The sequence below is a fragment of the Delphinapterus leucas genome, chromosome 14, assembly GCF_059928025.1.
Source record: "Delphinapterus leucas isolate spDelLeu-1000000601 "Yukka" chromosome 14, BTC_Dleu_Yukka2, whole genome shotgun sequence".
NCBI classification, from domain to species: Eukaryota; Metazoa; Chordata; class Mammalia; order Artiodactyla; family Monodontidae; genus Delphinapterus; species Delphinapterus leucas.
The window spans coordinates 50,490,547-50,511,071 of NC_143142.1; the positions used below are offsets into that span (position 1 = coordinate 50,490,547).

Sequence of the window (20,525 nt, forward strand, 5' to 3'; positions counted from 1 at the left end):
CTATAAAGCACAGGAAGCTCAGCTCTGTGCTCTGTGATGACCTAGATGGGTGGGATGGGGGGTGGGGTGGGAGGGAGGTCCAAGAGGGAGGTATGTATACATATAGCTGACTCACTTCATTGTACAGCAGAAACTAACACAACATTGTAAAGCAATTATACTCCAATTTTTTTAAAAAAAATAACATAGTAACAGTTTAACTATCGTAAGTCTTTCCTGGAACATAGATAAACATTCTTTAAATGATAGGCTAGGACTGTATTCAACCTTTTAAAAGCTCTTTAAATAAACAATTTAGATACTTTATAATACGTTTCCAAGCCTCTTTGCTGCTCAAAAGTTTAAAACTTAAATTTTCTTAAGAACATACAATGAAGAAAGGTTTCTTCAATAAATAGTGCTAGGAAAACTGGACAACCACATGCAAAAAAATGAAACTACCACTATCACACCATACATAAAAATGAACTCAAGGGCTTCCCTGGTGGCGCAGTGGTTGAGAGTCCGCCTGCCGATGCTGGGGACACTGGTTTGTGCCCCGGTCTGGGAAGATCCCACATGCCACGGAGCGGCTAGGCCCGTGAGCCATGGCCGCTGAGCCTGTGCGTCCGGAGCCTGTGCTCCACAACGGGAGAGGCCACAACAGTAAGAGGCCCGCCTACCGCCAAAAAAAAAGAAAAAAAAAGAACTCAAAATGGATTAAAGACTTGAATGTTAAGACCTGAAACCACAAAACTCCTAGAAGAAATCATAGGCAATATGCTCTTTGACATCAGTCTTAGCATTATCTTTCTAGATATGTCTCCTCAGGCAAAGGAAACAAAAGCAAAAATAAATGGGATTACATCAAACTAAGAAGCTTCTACACAGCAAGGGAAACCATCAATAAAATGAAAAAACCTGAATGGGAGAAGATATTTGCAAATGATATATCTGATAAGGGATTAATTTATAAAAGACTCATATAACTCAACAACAACAGCAAAAATAACCTGTTAAAAAATGGGCAGAGAAGCTGAATAGACATTTTTCCAAAGAAGACATACAGATGGTCAACAGACACATGAAAAGATGTTCAACATCACTAATTATTATGGAAATGCAAATCAAAATCACAATGAGATATCACTTCACACCTGTCAGAACTGTATCAAAAAAGGCAACAAAGTGTTGGCAAGGATGTGGAGAAAAGGAAAGATTTGTACACTGTTAGTAGGAATGTAAATTGGTGTAGACACTGTGGAAGACAGTATAGAGATTTCTCCAAAAATTAAGAATAGAATTACCACAAGATCTACCTATCCCACTTCTTGGTATTTATCCAAAGAATACAAAAACACTGATCTGAAAAGATACCTGTATCCCATGTTCATCGCAGCATTATTTACAATAGCCAAGATATGGAAACAACCTAAGTGCCCATCAACAGATGAAGATAAAAAAAGATGTGGTAAAGCTGTTATTTAAAAAATGAAAATTAAAAATTACCTAAAAATATTACAGCGTATGTTGATGGCAATGTAAATTGGTGCAGCCAGTATAGAAAAGGGTATGTAGGTTCCTTAAAAACCTAAAAACAGAGCTACCATATGACCCAGCAATTCCACTCCTGGGTATCTTCTGGAAAAAATGAAAACACTAATTCGAAAAGATACATGAATCCCAATGCTCATAGCAGCACTATTTACAATAGCCAAGACATGGAAGTAATCCAAGTGCCCATCAACAGGTGACTGGATTAATAAGACATATATAGGGCTTCCCTGGTGGCGCAGTGGTTGAGAACCTGCCTGCTAATGCAGGGGACACGGGTTCGAGCCCTGGTCTGGGAAGATCCCACATGCCATGGAGCAACTAGGCCCATGAGCCACAACTACTGAGCCTGCGCGTCTGGAGCCTGTGCTCCGCAACTAGAGGCCGCGATAGTGAGAGGCCCGCGCACCGCGATGAAGAGTGGTCCCCGCTTGCAACAACTAGAGAAAGCCCTCACACAGAAACGAAGACCCAAGACAGCCCAAAAAATAAATAAACAAATGTGGGATTAAAAAAAAAAAAGATTTAAAAAAAAAATAAAAAAAAATAAAAAAATAAGACATATATACACATACATATACATACAATAGAATATTAGTCATAAAAAGAATGAAATACTGCTATTTACAGCAACGTGGATAGACCTAGAGAATATTATGCTTTGTAAAATAAGTCACAGAAAGACAAATAATGTATGATATCACTTATATGTAGAATCTAAAAAATAATATAAATGAATGTATATGCAAAACAGACTCACAGATACAGAAAACAAACTTGTGGTTACCAAAGGGGAGAGGAAAGGGGAAAGGGACAAATTAGGGGTGTGGGATTAACAGACACAAATTACTCTATATAAAATAGATAAGCAACAAGGATATACTGTACAGCACAGAGAATTATACCATGAGTCTTGTAATAACCTATAATGGAGTGTAATCTGCAAAAATACTGAATCACTGTGCTGTACATCTGAAACTAACACAATATTGTAAATCAAATATACTTCAATAATTTTTAAAATATTACAGTGTAGATAGTTAAGTGAAAATGATAGTCTTATAAAGAGAAGCAGCACATGTGCAATGTAGGGCTCAGACTATGAGCAGTTCTGATCCCTGGACCTCCATCTCGTTGCCATGGCACTTGTTCACATGCTGGTGAATCCTCCCAGCTACCACAGTGCTTCCTGAACACAGCTCGCTTAGCTCTGGGCTACTTGTCTAGTCACTGGATGTGGAGACTGGAACATGTGACCAGAGAACCACTGATCCTGTGGACTGCAGCAAGCCTAATTGGAGGCCCTCACCGGCCAGAGAGGGATGGGGTGGGCAGAACCCTAAGAGGGAAAATCAAACCAACAGGAATGGGTGGGAAAGGGGCAAGGGGAGACAAAGATCTAATATTGCCTCATTTGTGTCCACAAAGAACTTTGGCACCAGATAGTTGACAATCTGTAGACCAAAATCATCTTCAATAGACCCTGGTTCCATGCTGTCCACTATTGTCTCCCTCAGCACAGCCCCTGGGCCGCAACTGCGAAAGCACAATGGTGACTTTTAATGTGATCCCTACTCAGATTTTAGGACTCTGAGTAATGTTCCTAGGTGGGTCAGTCAAAGTACAATTGCACATTTGAGACATTGCTCTACTTTCTTTTTTTTTTTTTTTTGCGGCACGCGGGCCTCTCACTGTTGTGGCCTCCCCCGTTGCGGAGCACAGGCTCCGGACGCGCAGGCTCAGCGGCCATGGCTCATGGGCCCAGCCGCTCCACGGCATGTGGGATCCTCCCGGACTGGGGCATGAACCCGAGTCCCCTGCATCGGCAGGCGGACTCTCAACCACTGCGCCACCAAGGAAGCCCACATTGCTCTACTTTTAAGCTGAGTTCTCTCACTTTCTCACCAGTGCCTCTCTTGCTTCCCTCCTGTTCCAGAAGAGGCAGCCTTCCTCCTCCCCAGCAAGGCCAGTCTGGCCATCGATCCTGGATTTCGCCCCTTCTCTGACCCAGGGCCGTTGGCCAGTGGAATAGCCCTGCCTTCTTCATCTTCTCCCTCTACTGGATCTTTACTCTCAGCCTTTTTAATTTGCTTTTAGTAAGCCATTTATTGATGTATAACACACAGAGAAATGCTCAAAGCCCTGATCACAAGCCTTTGCACAGCTCTTCCCACACAGGAGCCTGGTGAGACTTGTGCCTGTGTGCCTCCCAGTCTGAGCTATGAGGGCTGTAACCCCTGGGTGTAACTCAGCCAGAAAGTGTTCAGTATGCTTCCATCTGTCCTGGGACTAAACGTACAATTAAATATAAATAGGGATTTTTCTGAATAAAAATCAATTGCATATAATACTAGTTATTTGAAAAGAAAATCCCAATTTTTCTATAGACTACTTGTTTTAATTTAGTCTCTATTTTGTATTTTGATGTTTAAATTATTACATCTTGGCCAATGAGAGGCCCTTTTAAGCTGCCTTCTTTTTTCTTTCAACCCCATCAGAACTTTGAAAGCATCTGCCTTGCTTTCTCGCAAAGAAAAGTTCCAGACTATCTTCATTCTCTCAGTCATAAGATGTGGAAGCAGCCCCTCTCCAAGAAACCCTGCTACTTTTGAGCACAAATTAGTAGTGATGCCAGAAATAGGATGTTGTGATACTTCTACTGAGGAATAGTAGTAGTACCTAGACCACTGCAGAGGCAGAGCTGGAAAAGATAAATTCTTAAAAATCCTGAGTTCTTATACTTAAAATTTAATTCTAATATTACCAAATGCCTACTTGAATGTTTTAACCCTGCAACCAAATATAAGTATCTTTTCTTTTATAATCTGATACACCATATATTGTTCATTTAAATAAAATTAATTCTAAGAATTACTTGTTTGTTCTTAAAAACAAGTACAACCTTTTGGTTAAGACTGTAGTCTTTGTGGTCCTGCCTTGCAGAACCTGGCTGTGCCATTTATTAACTGTGTAATCTTTGGCAAATTCTTAATTTCTCTGAGTCTGTTTCCTAATATGTAAAATGAGGGTAACGATACTACTTACCACATAAAGGTGCTGTGAGGACTCCATGAGATGGTACGTGAAAAACACCTAAAAGAGTGGATGGCATGTTGAAAGTGCTCAAGAAATTTGTGGTATTATCATAATTGATCAAAAAAACTGAAAAACTATGAACACCAACAACAAAACCACTAGATGAATAACAAGATCTAGCATTACCCTGTGGTGGTTGTTCTTTGAAAGCATCTCGTTAATGATGTAGGCAAATTGTTTTGAGGTATTTGTAAACATTTTTTGGTTTTAATTATATGGACAAAGACCCTCTTCTTGACCAAACTTTAGACAAGCTTCTCTGAGCCCTCTTTTTGACTACGCCTCATCCTTGGGCTTTGTATTTGTCCTGCCTAGCCCAGTTTTAGCAAAAATCCTGCTAAGTCAGTTTAGCAAGAATTTCCCCACCCTCAACATCTCCTTTTAGTAATCTTCCATCCACCGATCCTCTTACTCTGCTCCTTGGCCATAAATCCCCAGCTGTCTTTAGCAGAGTTGAGCTCAAACTTTCTCCCCTATTGGAATAGTCTTGATACCTATCACAAAGGTCCTGAATAAAGTCTTTTAACAAGTGTTAGATTATTTTTTTCTTTAACAATAACCACACTTGTCTAATATATCTTCAGTCTAAGTTCAAGTTCAATTCAAGGCAATTTGGTGTTCTAACAAGTGACAGATTTACTTTGGTGACTGCTTTCTTGAGGTGGCATGTAGGTAGTGGAGGTTAATGGAAGTCTGACCTATGAATTCATTTCATGAAATGCAGAAAATCCAAGTGGTTCAACCTCCAGAATTATGTACAAGAGGCCCTTACAGCCTCAACTGGGTCTTCCTGTAATGGCTCTATCCAAAGTGTAAATACAAGATTTATATACATGTCTGCTTAGAATAATTCCAAATCATCTTTTACTTTTCTCAAGGACAGAAATTGTAGCAACACTTGTGGAATCAACATATTCTCTTATATATTGTGCACCCCAAAATGTTGGTTATAAATCTTGAGGTCAATTATCAATTGTCATTAAAGTTAACAGACAAAAGAGAACGCAGTGGTACAGGTGTTTAAAGTATATAGTTTTTGATATATTCAATTCAACCTAAGTCTTTTTAACCTTTTCTTGATATGAAATATTTAAAATTTATCTTTTTAGAACTATTAGCTTTTTAGAGAATATTTTCTTACTAATTTTAATACGCAATCACACACACACATCAAATATACATATGATTTACACTATTTAAAGTATGTCTTTGAATCCTTAACTTTTAAAAATGTAAAATCACCAGTCATAGCATTAGATCTAATTCATTTCAGATTAGTTATTCCAAAATTTCACTCTGAATTTAGGGAAACTTTGCACAAAGATTGGGTAGTGGTCTTAAATATCTGTATTTGGGATTTTCGTTTCAGTATCTTGGAATTACATTTACAGTGTATAGATCTAAATAATTCTCCCTGTATTACTAGCTAGCTATAGTACCAGCTACTTTTTTTCATATACCCTCAGGGGCACACCAGGCAGGATACCTGATATTTAAACATAATTGATAATTATATGATCAATGAAAAGAGACAAAAGTTTTTTAGGTAGGTAAAATTTAACTTTTTAATTTTGTGGCCAAAAGCAGGACTATTTATTTAATAGTGACAGTTTTGGGGAGGTTTAAAGCAGTTTTTGTTGAACTCCCAAGTCAATACAGGCAATGCTTCTGAATTTTAAATATCTCCTAAACTTCTGCTGTTGTCTTGATGAAATACACGACTGTTTGACAAATGGAATATAAAGGAACAGTTGGGTGGCTGACTTCAAACTTCTGTTTAAAAATCTAACTTGGGGGAGTTCCTGGTGGCCTAGTGGTTGGGATTCCAGGCTTTCACTTCTGTGGCCTGGGTTCAATCCCTGGTTGGGGAACTGGGATCCTGCAAACCATACAGTGTGGCCAAAAAATTAAAAAATAAAAATCTAACTTGACTTTTGGGTTTTGGGGAGAGCACACTCCACCGCTAAGGTTCCAATCAGTGCTGTGTTGCTCCCTCACATCAATTCAGTAAGAATTTCACTATTCCCCTGAGCTTCAAGTATTGCTCTCTAAGGTACAGCATCTTGTCTAGGATAAAAGTGCTCAGAGAATGGTCTACCTAAACTATTGCTGGCATACCAATTCTATTCTAAAGCATTTACAAACTTTCTTACCACAGTCTTATATACACACATCAAATATGATAATACTCTCTCTAGGCGCTTCCTTGAAAACTATAGTACCTAAATTCTGACAAGAGAAAAACACTTACTTACTCAGATCAGGGGGAGTTTCATAACCTCAGTTAAATATGTAAGCCTTTAGGCTCATGCAGGGGAATTATTAATTCAATAAAAGCAGGGAAATATAGTAGATTCCAACAAATCAGTCCTTAGATTAATCGGTGAACAGAACCCTCACTTGAGTCTTTAACTTAAAGGTCCAGGTCTGAGAGACACAGCCAAAGCTGGGTGAGGGATGCTCCTCCAAGGAGAATTCAAATATTTTACCTCAGCCTGTACATAGTTCTGGCTGTTGCCTCAAATCCTTTACACAGTCAGAAACGGCATTCCTCAAATTATGTGGTTAAACAAATGAGCTGCTGCATTTACCCAAGAGTAAATCTAGCTAGTTAGCAGCAAGAACAAGTGGCATGCTCCTTGGCCTACAGTTCAGATAGATAGCTGCAATCTGTCCCACTCTCCCTGTCAGGTAGTCAATCCCAGTCATGACAATATAGTGAAAGAAATCAGACAGCACATCATGTTTCGTTTTTACATGCTAGAGTCTTTATTTTACTGGTCTATACTTTAACAGTTGTTGCAATTCAGTTCAGACGCAGAGTTGGGTTTTATGAAACTAAACATCATGTTCTATCTATCACAGAATTTCCAACAACATGAATAGAATAAAAAAACTGCATCACCTTTTTAGCCACAGAGAAATGTGTGTGTGTATATATACATACACACATACGTGTACTTACACATATAGCTGTGGCTTGGGGTAGGGGCTGGGGGGCAAGGAACAATCCTCAAGACAGCTTCTGTCGTTTGGCCCATGCAGCACATGCTTGAAATCAGGTAACTACGTTCTTCCTTAAAATCTTACCCTTCTTTCCAGTAGACTTACCCTAAACTTAGCCATGTTATTCAACATGAGTAAGATCTAATGCCTTCAGATTTCCACTGAGCAAGAGGTATGTTTATATATACTATTTCATTTAGTTTAATTTTCATTTAATTCATCAGTATTGTTGTGTTCAGGTACAGAACACATTTAAAAAAATCTTTTTCATTGCTATTTGACCCATGGTTAGTTGACAGAGATGAATTCAAATGTCTTTCATCTTTTCTATAAAGCTCTAGCCAACAGTTCCCCATAGACATCAACCATTCTTTCCTCAGTGTTCCACATTTTTCATACCACTTGTGTAGAACTTAAGACATTATAATATAGTCAGTGTCTGTTTCCCACATTAGATTCTGAGTTCTGTAAGGGCAGAGCTGCATCTTACTCATGTTTGAATTCTCTCAGCTTCTGGTATGGTAACTTCCATATATTAAAGGCTCAACACATTCATTCAAAAACCATAGAAACTACATTTGCTGTATTAAATGGAAAGGAGGGATTTATTTAGACACTATACATCCCTATTAATTGGGCTTCTGACAACTTAGGTCAATGAAATCTTGAAAAGCTGGACTGGGATTTTGGACTGGGAAACTACAGTTTTCTTGGGAATCTACAAACTCTGAGACCACCTTCCTCTTACTAGTCACTACAGTTTAGTTGGCGCCATTTTTGAAACTGTAAAGAACTCATTAAACTTCTTCCTAGACAGCAAAGAAATGTATTTCAATTGCTGTTCCAACTCCAGCTGAATTTTGTTGGCTCTTGATAGTATGTCTTTTGAAATAGAAGACTGCTTAAATTTTTTAATCTGAAGACCTCTGCAAACAATTACTGACAGTTTTAATCCTTTAGAAAAGTACATTGTGCATTCTTAGAGGACATAAAATACAAATTACAATTTCACTAAGTGGCATACAATGAAACAAGTCTATATATCCTTAATACTATACTTTAACAACAAATGAGATTTCTACTACAGTACCAAGAAATTATAAAGTGCCTACAGAATGCTATCATATCCATGTAATGCACTCAGTAATATAACAAAAATGGAAAACAAATCAATGTTCAAAAACAAATATGAAATAGAGGAATATTTTAACCAAATGATGCTTAACACTGCCTCTAACTTTTTATGATGAAAGTAACTGTTTAGAATTTCTAAAATGACAGCAAACAAGCACTTGGGAAATCTCTTCATTATATCTAACCTCATCAAAGTATTCAAAGGTAATTATTAAGCTGCAAAATATATATCTAGTAAAGATTAAATTTCATATATGACTATGATTAAGTAACATCTAAAAATAAAATTGCATACCTATTGCCCTGGGTTATTTGAATTACCAATTATTACATTGTATAACTACAAGGATTTTTAAACTAATTTAAATAATATGGAGCTTTTAAAAAACGCCCTAGGGGCTTCTCTGGTGGCGCAGTGGTTGAGAGTCCGCCTGCTGATGCAGGGGACACGGGTTCGTGCCCCGGTTCGAGAAGATCCCACATGCCACGGAGCGGCTGGACCCGTGAGCCATGGCCGCTGAGCCTGCGCGTCTGGAGCCTGTGCTCCGCAATGGGAGAGGCCACAACAGTGAGAGGCCCGCGTACCGCAAAAAAAACAAAACAAAACGCCCTTAAAAACACTTCCACTATATTAAAATAATTAGGTTTTCTGTTTACATATTATTTCTAAAACACTTCCACTATATTAAAATAATTAGGTTTTCTGTTTAAATATTATTTCTAAGTCATACATTTTGAAAAACATACTAGCCTTAAAAAAAAAGCTCTAAGCCATGTTGCAAAACCTGCTGGTTAAGGAAAAATTATATTTTAACCAATCAATAAGCTCCATCATTAGTAGTTTGCTTTTTATTGGTTCCTGGTGGGAAAATTACACCCAACTAGTAAAAGAGCTTTATTCTGTTGATGTAAAACTTTACCACAATTGTAATTGCTCTGTCCATCAATGGACATAAAAGCAAGGAAGAAAAGACAAAGGAAATAGAAAGAAGTTAGTCTTTCTTCCTCATGCTAGCCAAGGTAGGGAGGGACTAGCAACTCTAACAGGGAGAATGCTAAGCACTAATGACTAGGATAGGGTATCAAGAACTATCAATTAGATAAAGGCACAAGGAACTGGACATGGACATGAAGTGTGCCCGAGGTCCTGCAGAGCTCAAATACCAGCTCAAAAAGAAGAATGAAAACTGAATTTCCCTCTGTTAAGCGGTCTAACAGTTCAAATCACAAAACCACAATCAAAACCACAACCACTTTATGGCAGTTATCACTAAATTATGCAAAGACCCTTAAGAATCAAATAGCATTGTGAGCTCTCTGCTAATAACTCAATCCCGTAAGAGTATTACAAGATTTTATAACATAAATATCAAGAGCTGGAAAAAGGAGACACTAAATACTAATGTAATAATGTATTAATATATGATTTAAACCTCAGAATTTCTTGTTTAACTTGTATTTCCATAAATAAACACGTTTTATTTTTAAAAAATATTTCTTTGTATATTTGAAATATGACTTTAAGACAATCAACCAAACTAAACAATACCGATACAACTGATTTTTTCTAGATACATCTGAATAAGCTAATGGCTCTGCATAACAATTTCACTTAAATTAATTCAAAATTTCAATTTTTTACCTTTTCCATGATGCATAGAACTCAAATGTGAAATGTGTAATTCTAAAATTCACTTTAGTCATTCCATTTTAGTCAGTGATCCATTTACAAAAAGGGCAGTAAAATACAGTTTTCATTTTTGATGGCATCCAACAAGTTGGAAATAAAATCACAGGGACTTCAGCAATTAAAATGGCTAAACCTGTGGTGGTGTAATTATACCAAGGGCTAATCAGTCTTTTAGATAAGGCAGATAATGGTCAGAGCCCAGACTGCATTACTGTTTCTCCTTCACTCTACCAGCCTCAGAAGAATGACAAGAGATGCACTAGACAGAGAAATGAAATAAGAAAATATGGAGAAATTTGCCAGGGCAGACAGAGTGGGGTTCCTAAGAGTAGAAATAAGGCAGATAAAAAGCATTCCTTGGCTTGTCAGGAAAAGCACACTTTTTTACAATTGCTTTTGTTGGACCAAGTCCTTTTATTCCCTCTAAAGTTTTCCCATACTTGAGAATAAAGTGTTGAGGTAAGGTGTTGGATGCCTAGAACAGTGGTACACAATACAAACCTGAAGCTTGAGTGTACATTAGAATTACCTAGAGGGCTTGTTTAAAAGATACATTGCTGGTCCCCAGCCTTAGATTTTCTAATTCAGTAGGTCTGGAGCCTGAGACTTCAGCACTTCAAAGAAGTTCCCAGCTGAGGCTAATGCTGGCCTATGGAACCACTGGCTTGGAAAAAATATGCTAGTTTAAAAATAAAAGCAAGCTTTGGTCAATTCTAAAAATTGTTACTGAATCCATTCCCACTAGATTGTAAATTTTTTGAGAGCAGCCATGCAGTTGAATAATCTCTGTATATCTCACAAGATTTAACACCATGCCTTAAACACAGGTATTCATTAAAATGTTGTCTAGACTATCCCTATCAATAGTTCATTCTAACTCTACTTCATTGATACAAATATAAATAATTGCTTTGAAAAAACCAATTGGAAATCAAAGCAGGGACTTGCACAGATATTTGTACACCCATGTTTATAGTCGTATTATTCACAATAGTCAAAAGGTGGAAGCAATCCAGGGTCCATCAACAGACGAATGGATAAACAAAATGTGGATAAACAAAATATCCATTGGATAAACAAAATATTCCATTCTATATCTATACAATGGAATACTACTGAGCCTTAAAAAGGGAAATTCAAGGGCTTCCCGGGTGGCGCAGTGGTTAAGAATCCACCTGCCAATGCAGGGAACAAGGGTTCAAGCCCTGGTCCGGGAAGATCCCACATGCCGCGGAGCAACTAAGCCCGTGAGTCACAACTACTGAGTCTGCGCTCTAGAGCCCACGTGCCACAACTACTGAGCCCGTGTGTCTCAACTACTGAAGCCCGTGCACCTAGAGCCCGTGCTCCGCAACAAGAGAAGCCACCTCAATGAGAGGCCCGCGCGCTGCCACGAAGAGTAGCCCCGCTCGATGCAGCTAAAGAAAGCCCGAACAGCAACAAAGACCCAACGCAGCCAAAAATAAATAAATTAATTTTTAAAAAATGTCTGTGGTGAGAAACTTTATAAAAATAAAAAAAAAAAAGGAAATCCTGGGCTTCCCTGGTGGCGCAGTGGTTGAGAGTCTGCCTGCCGATGCAGGGGACACGAGTTCGTGCCCCGGTCCGGGAAGATCCCACATACCGCGGAGCGGCTGGGCCCGTGAGCCATGGCCGCTGAGCCTGCGCTCCGCAACCGGGGAGGCCACAACAGTGAGGCCCGGTACAGCACAAAAAAAAAAAAAAAAAAAAGGAAATCCTGACACATGATACAACATGAACGAACCTAGAGGAGATTATGCTAAGTTTAATAAGCCAAGCACAAAAGAACAAATATTTTATAATTCCACTTATATGAGGTACCTGGAGAAGTCAAATTCATAGAGACAGAAAGTAAAATGGTTGCAAGGGGCTGGAGAGATAGGGAGTTATAGTTTAATGGGTAGAGTTTTAAATGGGGAAGATGAAAATGTTCTAAAGATGAATGGTGGTGATGGTTGCACAACAGTGTTAATCATCAATGTATTGAATGCCAGAGTACACTTTAAAATGGTGAATTTTATGTTACATACATTTTACCTCAATAAAAACAACACAGAAGACAACTGTGTATAATATCTTTTCATAAGCCCCCCTCCTTCACCACACTTCTAGCTGTTACTTTTTAATTTGAATATTTGCCTGTTATAATTTCACTATAACTTCACATTGTGCAAAATGTGGATATGGTGATGATAGAGCTGCTACACAACATATCAGTATAACAGGCAGCACTATGTAGTGGTTCAGAAGCACAGGCTCAGAGTCAGACTTGGAGCTGGGTCTGAATCCCAGCTTCACCATTTGACTTGCTCAGGGTCGCACAGAATTTACACTGTGTCTTAGCTTCCCCATATGTAAAACTAGAATAATCAGAGCATCTATCGCAAAGGATATGTGAAGTGCTTAGAGCAGCCCTGGTGTACAGTAAGTACCATAAATGCGTGACCTACCATCATTGTATGTTATAGACCATAATTTGCTTTGCAGGGCATTGTTTCTCAAAGTACAGTCAAGAATTACCTGCATCAGAATCATCTTGGTAGCTTGTTTAAAATGCAGATTTCCAAATCTATCCCAAATCTTCAGAAACAGAATCTCTGGATGCAGGTCCCACTGTATAAAACCTACTGCTGCAAGGGGGGAAAATTGGAATGGGAATGGGAAGCACCCGGATTCAGATAAAGTGACCAGAGGCCATCCAGGAACGGAAAACCAGGGGCACTAGCCTAAGGACTAGACCTCCCAGACTTTCTAGATAAGAATCACAGAGAATTCTGATTCAGGAGGTATGTGCCCTTTTTGCAAATGTCCCAAGTGAGTCTTATAAAAGGAGTTTGGCAAACACTGCCCTAGAGACTCCCTCAGATTTCTAGTATTTTCCAATTCTGCTTTAAATTCAAGATGTGGTGAGAGGACCTGTACTCCAGGGATTTCAAGGTACCAAGTGAATCTGTTCACTCAAAAGCACTACTGGGCTTCCCTGGTGGCGCAGTGGTTGAGAGTCCGCCTGCCGATGCAGAGGACACGAGTTCGTGCCCCGGTCCAGGAAGATCCCACATGACGCGGAGCAGCTGGGCCCGTGAGCCATGGCTGCTGAGCCTGCGCGTCCGGAGCCTGTGCTCTGCAACGGGAGAGGCCACAACAGTGAGAGGCCCGCGTACCGCAAAAAAAAAAGAAAGAAAGAAAGAAAGAAAAAACGCACTATTTCTGTGCAGTAGGTCACAAAACAAGATATGGTCTCGTTCTCTGCCCAAAGGAACTGCTATATACGGAACTGTAAAACCCATACTTTATTATCTTATTACTTGGAATTGCCTGAAATCACCTGGAATTTTAAATCATGAAGCAAGTCACGGACTTGAAAGTTACTCTAGAGCAGCGGTTGTCAAAATGTGGTCCCTAAACTCAGTGGCATTAGCATCAAATTGTTAGAAATGTAAACTATCAGGCCTTATCCCAGAACCTCTGGGGGTGGGGCCCAGCAACCTATGGTTTAATAAGCCCTCCAGGTGATTCGGATGTTCGCTCAAGTTTGGTTCCCCTTGACCATGCAAATAGAATCTCCTTTGGCAGTTTCTCCACGGTAATATTGCTGGACACTCCCAGTACTTTGTTTCCCTCCCAGTCCATCAATGTCTCCCTCCCCACCCCATATCCAATTAAACAAATTCACAAAAATAATCTACACATCTCAAAAAGAACGTAAAACTTTATTAAGAACATCTTCTATTTTCATCAGATACCACCAAAGAAAAAGGGGTAAAGAAATAGGGAAACTTCATCTTCCCGTGTGCTACTGCCACCTCAGAACAGACTCATGTGTGGATGGCTGGAATTACAGATGGCAACAAATGCTCTGTATAAATAAATTCAGTAAGTAACACAATGCTCCCTTTCTATACAGAGAAGAATTGGATTTACACTTTAAAAAGCTTTGATACAGTGCAACAACTATTAAACAAGACTACATCTTAGGTGCTACTTCTTAATAGAAATCAAAGCAGTATAGAGCTTTATGTTATTTCATATAATATAAATTTTTTGAATGGAAAATTCAGAAAGGACATTCTAACTTTCCTTATTAATTTGTACTTTTGAGTGTTTTCTTTCTAAAGATTTCTCAGAACCTGTTCAATAATGATAATAGATGAGCTGCTCATCTACAGTGACAATTGACAACCTAGGTTTGTTATTTTAATTTTGCAAATCAAGATGACAAGGTCATCCCGGCTGTTGCTGACCCTGAAGGAGTTCTTACAGAAAAACCCTGACGCAGAGTGCATGTGAGAAGAGGTACCAAAATAGCTGCACCTGGACTGGTTTTCCTAGAAAGGGAGGTTGGCTATTAAGCACAGCTCATTTTCTCAGACTCCCGGGTTCCCCCATGTGGTTCTTTTACTTACTGTAATGATGGAAGGAGCAGAGGGAACGCCAGGGAATCTGTTCAAACTGCCACTCCAGACAGCTCTCTGCACTGTTTGTGGAGAAAAGAGTGATGGTATCCATTCAAACCAAAATACCCCTACTGCAAGTATGGTGACATGCTTTTCTCTTGAGGGGCCAGGCCAAGCTGCACTCAAAAATGCATGATTTGCCTCACGTACACAGTGAAGAAAATGCTCTTGATTCAGAATCTGGTATTATAGTACCCCCAGCTAGCCCCATTTCTTGAGAAAATGTAGTCTCCCTTTTAGAAAGGAAAGCTGTTTACTGCTAAGGCTTACCATGTTAATTATCATAAGGCTGAAAACATAACTTCTAAACCAGACCATATCATTTGTGTTTACAGTCAGTAAATCAACCAACAACTGAAGGTTTGTGGAGGACTGGTCAAAGGGTGAAATTGGGAGTAGGATTCAGGTTGAGTACTATCACTTATCACAAATCGCATCAAGCTCTTTAAAAAATAATGCGTTTTTATCATAAATATTTAGAGCAGATACTGGCATTAAAATCAGTATCTATGTCAGAAGTCTGTCTTAAATGGTGAAAATATTTCAACAAACTTCTAATAGGTTTCAAATCTTCCCAGGAGTACATAGTTTATAAATTAGTTTTAAATGGAAAAAATGTATTTTGAATAGATAAATCAACACTTCAGCAGATCATAAATAAGGTCAAGATGCTGAAAATAAATTAATACACAAGCTTTTGCTTTCACTTTAACAAAAATTAACTTATGTGGCATACTTTTACAACAGGTATAACCAGGTTTTAATAATTGTGCATTGGTTACACCCTCCACCACCATGCTGAATCTTTTTCTTACAAATCCTACACCTAGGGACAGAAGTACACAAGACAGACATACACCCCAATGTGTAAGTCTGGCTGCTACACACCATTTCCTTAGTGACGTTACAAATGTTGGTCAGGATCTACTACCAGTAATTTGTCAACCACATTACAAGTTAAGTACATTCATGGTTAAGTGAGTTAGATTCCTGGGTGAGCTTTCTGTGGTAGTGTTCACAGGGAATCTAATTACTACCGTTCCTGTGAAAAAATGTGCCCCGAGTCCCAAAAGTTGACTAAAAAACTTTGGAATATAAGCCATATGTGGGAACTACTTCTCTGTGTGTCTGTTTCTGAGAGGTCAAACTGTTAAAAGCACTGTTCCCAAAACTACTGGCTACTAAAAATAAATATTTGTCTTCTCCTTCACATATAAATTCATTTTAGCTATAATCTCTAATACTGAGAAAGAGTGAAGCCATTCAGACTAGTGAGACATAACTGGCTTGCGGGATCTAAAAGATGTTTTCTTGACTATCTCAGTTGAATCTTCTTACAACGAAAAGAAAAATTTCTAATATGTAAAGTAATGAATGAAAAAAATGTTCATCCTAAGTCATCACTGAGTACAAAATCCACAGCTTAACAATGTGATTTAAAGAGAAAGCAGGAGAGCATGCAACTGCTCTAACACACAGGGTTAGAAATAAAAGGTAAAAGAAAAGTACATTTGTTTTGGTAATTCTAAATATACAAATATAATATTTACCAGATCTACCCTGTAGTATAGCACTGCTTAATTTCCAAATATACAGTCATTCAAAAACCTTAAGGAAACATTAAAAATGTTCCAGGCTACTTTACTGAACATTAATGAATATTGTGTTCTTGAGATATTAAAGCTAAAAATACTATTGTTTTTAAAGTTAAATGGCTAAGAGAATAATAAAGTATCATTATTTTACACTTCTTTTAATCCCACAGATGGCTTTGTGTTAAAGGGATCAATTATGTTAAAAGGAGCCTGATTTGACAACTAGAAATCAGTTCTAGAATCAGAGTTGTTCTCTTAGTACAATGTCAAAATTCATAACATTTCCAAAGCATTTTCATATTAATCTATCCAAATAATAATAAACAGTTTATTCAAGGGGGTCCCTATTTAACACTCCTTTTATTCTACACTGTGGCAGTTGGAATGGAACCCCTATAGTACTATTGTGGAAAAGTTCTCTAGGTTCTGATCTGACTCTCAAAATGACATCCATGTTTACTGTTAAATTACTGACCTCTAGGTAATAGGAATCAAAGGCATTGAGAGGCACAGAACTGATATTGTGGTTGGGGAGAAGGGTGAAAATTAAGTTGGAACACTTAGTCCCTTCTACAATCAAGTCCTAGCTATACCATAATAAATTCTCAACAAACTCCTCATTAGTTCTTACTCTTTAGGAATTACATACTATACAGTGATTAGATACTGAAGAAAATAAAGAAAATCATTTGAAAATACATGAAGAAATAGAAACATGGAATTTCTCACAAGGCCCTGAATCAAAAAAATTTACAAAAAGATCTTTTGAAAATAATCACTATTTGTGAGCTTATTAATACACAGAGATTCACGTTGTTTAAACTAAGTCATGTTAACTTACCAATAAAATAGTAAACAAACCAACATTTTAAACAATTTTATAAATTACTTATTTCTTTTTGTTAATTGTCACTCTCTCAACAATATACAAAAATAACACTACAGGACTATCCACCTAACCTGTCTCCATCTCTTGCAAAGTCCTGGGCCCTGGAAAGAGACTGGTCATCAATCTTCACTGTAGATGTCCCCCGCAAAGGGCAGGTGCATGTGGCTGCCAGTGACATTGGGCAATCGAGATAAGTCCGGCAGGCTCTGGATCCGGGACCTGAGTTCTTTTCGCACCAGGGAAACTCTGGCTAACTTGCGCTTGTATTCCTGTAACATCAAACCACTCTCATTAGCATTTCTGGGAGTTCAGAGAAGAGCTATCTAGCTTATCTAGCTAATGCTCTACGTTAAATCTGGTAAAACATTCAGTTTATGCTGAATAACGAGATTATAATGTGAGCTTTAGGATCAAAAGAGGGACTTGGGAAATACTCAAGTAGGTAAACTCATTATTATGAAAAATCACAATCGTAAGCTCTTGTTTCACACTTGTAAAGAGAAGACTAAAATATTAATATACTTAACCACAGCATATAAGATTTTCAGGTATACAGGAGCTTGGATAAGAAAAAGTATATATTTATTTTCACAAACTTAAACTGAAATTTAGCACTTTTCAATTCTGAATGTTGGCAGCAGACCACAGGAGCATTATCAGTATCTGTGAGTTTAATAGAAACCAGTTGCTTCAATATTACTTTACAGTTTTTCACATCTATCTTAAAATATTGTTTACATTTATGACTACTTTGAAATTATTAGACCAATTGCTACATGTAATTTATTATATCAGTAAAGAAGCATATATTACCGTATAAATTTTATTATTTCAATAACTCTACTTCAATATAACTTGTTTCCATTGTAATGCTATGCATTTTATTTTCTATATTTAAAATATTTAACTTGAGAAGGGGTCCAAGGCTTCGCCAGATCACCAAAGAATTACAATGGCACAGAAGAAAGGTTAGGAAACCCTGCAAACAGCAGCCTAAGGAGTCAGACTGGAAACTAATTAAGATCATGTTTGGCCTAGGGGGGAAACAGCCCATTCTCTGTAGTGGAAATATCTTTTAACTGAAGTTTCCAGACTTCAACAAGGAGAGAGGACCCTTCCTTACTCCATCACCTAGTAGAGGTGGGATGTGAAGAGGGGAACCTAGAAAGTGGGTATTATTCCCTCTATAAAGCCTACAGCCCTCTCCTTCCCTCTGACCAAGGGTGATCTCAAGACAGACCAGGTGAGTGATAAGCTTTCATCTGGGGTCGAAGGTCTCTCCACAAAGAGCCCTTCTTCTTTAGCTGTTTCTCAACTCTGACTGAATCACCTAGGAAATTTTTGAAGAAACTCAGAATTTTCAAGAGAACTCCAGCCTATCTATCAATTAAATGAGAATCTCTGGCAGTGGATCCAGAGCTCTCAAATTTTGTAAAAGCTCCCCCAAAGGATGCTAATACACAGCCAACTTGTGAGCTACTTCTCTACGGTTTTTCTGTCTAAAATGAAATCAGTTAGCAAACTTTGTGTTACTGAGCCTCCTCTTTTAAAGAATAACTACACCTGGGGAAAGGAGTTTGTCAGAATTACTATATCACAACTGCTCTAAGGGAAAGGAGAAGATTTCTGAAGCATGGGGAACTGGGCACAATGGCAGACAAAGCAGACAAGGTTGAAAGCTGGACATGTTCTAGGATAGCTTTGGGCACACAAGAGCGGGGTCAATCTTTGCCATGTCTGCCTGTTCCTGAATTTCTAATCCATCATGAAGATCAAGGTTGAGTAAAAGAGAGTTTAATTGGGATCTATAACCTCAAGGTAAGATTTTCCTTTTTCCTTTTCCCCTTTGCCAGTGACACACTGGAACACCAGGTAGGTTTCAGCATAAGAGCTCGGAGTGGCAAACAAAAGAGAAGCACCAGAGTATTTCATTCTAGATGCATACTTTTCAGTCGGATCTCCACACACATCTCATTTAGCATACGTGTCTTCCTCAGCACATGCTGGTAGGGGGGCAAACACATACCTCCATCTGTCCCTCTGTTCTTACTAAATCATTCTCTAATAAGTAACACCTAAAGTACTCTGGGGTCAGCATGACATATCCAGATGCTGTTCAAACACGCTCAAAAGTAATTACTCTCTGCTCCCCTCGAGGCTAGATGTTTTGAGAAATGTCTTATGTGCCTTTAGTGGTCATTACTGCTCACCCTAATTTCTAGTTTCTAGCATCCAGATAGGCTGTACTTCAATTATGAAGGTTTATATTAATCCTTTGATTCAAAGGATCTGTGGCAATTATTGATAAAAGCCTTCTGCCAGTTGGCAACACTGCATACAAAAAACTTGGTAAACATAATCAAAAGCTGCCATTTATTGAATGCCACGCATTACAATACGAACTCATTTAATTCTCTCAATAATCCTGTGAGAAGAGTGACTATCCTTCATAAGCGAGTAAAATCGTGCTTTACTATTAGGAACAAAAGTAGTAATCAAAAGCTTTCTGCTACTGTCACAGGCGGACTTTCATCTGGAAGACAAAAGATTTAAGTAGCTCTGGTTAACTATTTGATGTTAGCCTGAAGAAAAAACCAGATGAAACCTGACGAACTACCCAATTCTATGATCCAGGCCATAGTCCCAAAACTTTTCAATTGCCTCACTGGTGGTCTAGAAAGAGGCTCCAAGATTCCACAAGTTGGCTTCCTATGGCAATGATGCTTACAATAAGATATGTATATTGTTTTGATTCTGATGTACAATAATGATAGTAATTCTCTTAGGTCAGAATCATCACAGCACCACGAATGCACTCTCCTCTTTCACAGCACCTTCAGAAAAATGTTGTTGACTGTCTATTTACAATCCTCCTCTCTGCCCTACAAGACTGCGAGTGTTGTGATGGCAGTCCCCAGCATATGGCTAGTATATATTTATTAAGCGCTGGAGAAAACAGTGTTAAACAAAACAGATGAGGTCTCTTGCCTTTACAAAGCTAACATTTCAGGGGGAAGGAGGCATAAAAAAACATAAATATCAATATTATTTCAGGTATAAATACAATGAAGAAAATAAAGTTGAGCAATAGGAGAATAAAATACAGC

The 20,525-nt window shown here is 38.3% G+C and overlaps 1 protein-coding gene across 8 annotated transcripts in view; it reads right to left on the minus strand.

Annotated features, from left to right (window-relative positions):
* Nucleotides 1-20,525, minus strand: part of RPRD1A (regulation of nuclear pre-mRNA domain containing 1A) — a 98,356-nt gene that overhangs the window by 11,800 nt on the left and 66,031 nt on the right. For 2 of the 8 annotated variants that reach the window (XR_016387620.1, XR_016387621.1), the window contains exons 7-8: nucleotides 14,884-17,687; nucleotides 4,579-4,626 (exon numbers count right to left, since the gene is read on the minus strand). Coding sequence is in view for 2 of the 8 variants with exons in the window: in XM_022586993.2 (XP_022442701.1) it covers nucleotides 17,538-17,687 (150 nt within the window). In the remaining 6 variants the exon portion in view is untranslated. Of the gene's footprint in view, nucleotides 1-4,578; nucleotides 4,627-14,169; nucleotides 17,688-20,525 lie in introns of those variants that run through there. The other 6 variants (XR_016387623.1, XR_016387622.1, XR_016387624.1 and 3 more) reach the window with 5 other exon arrangements.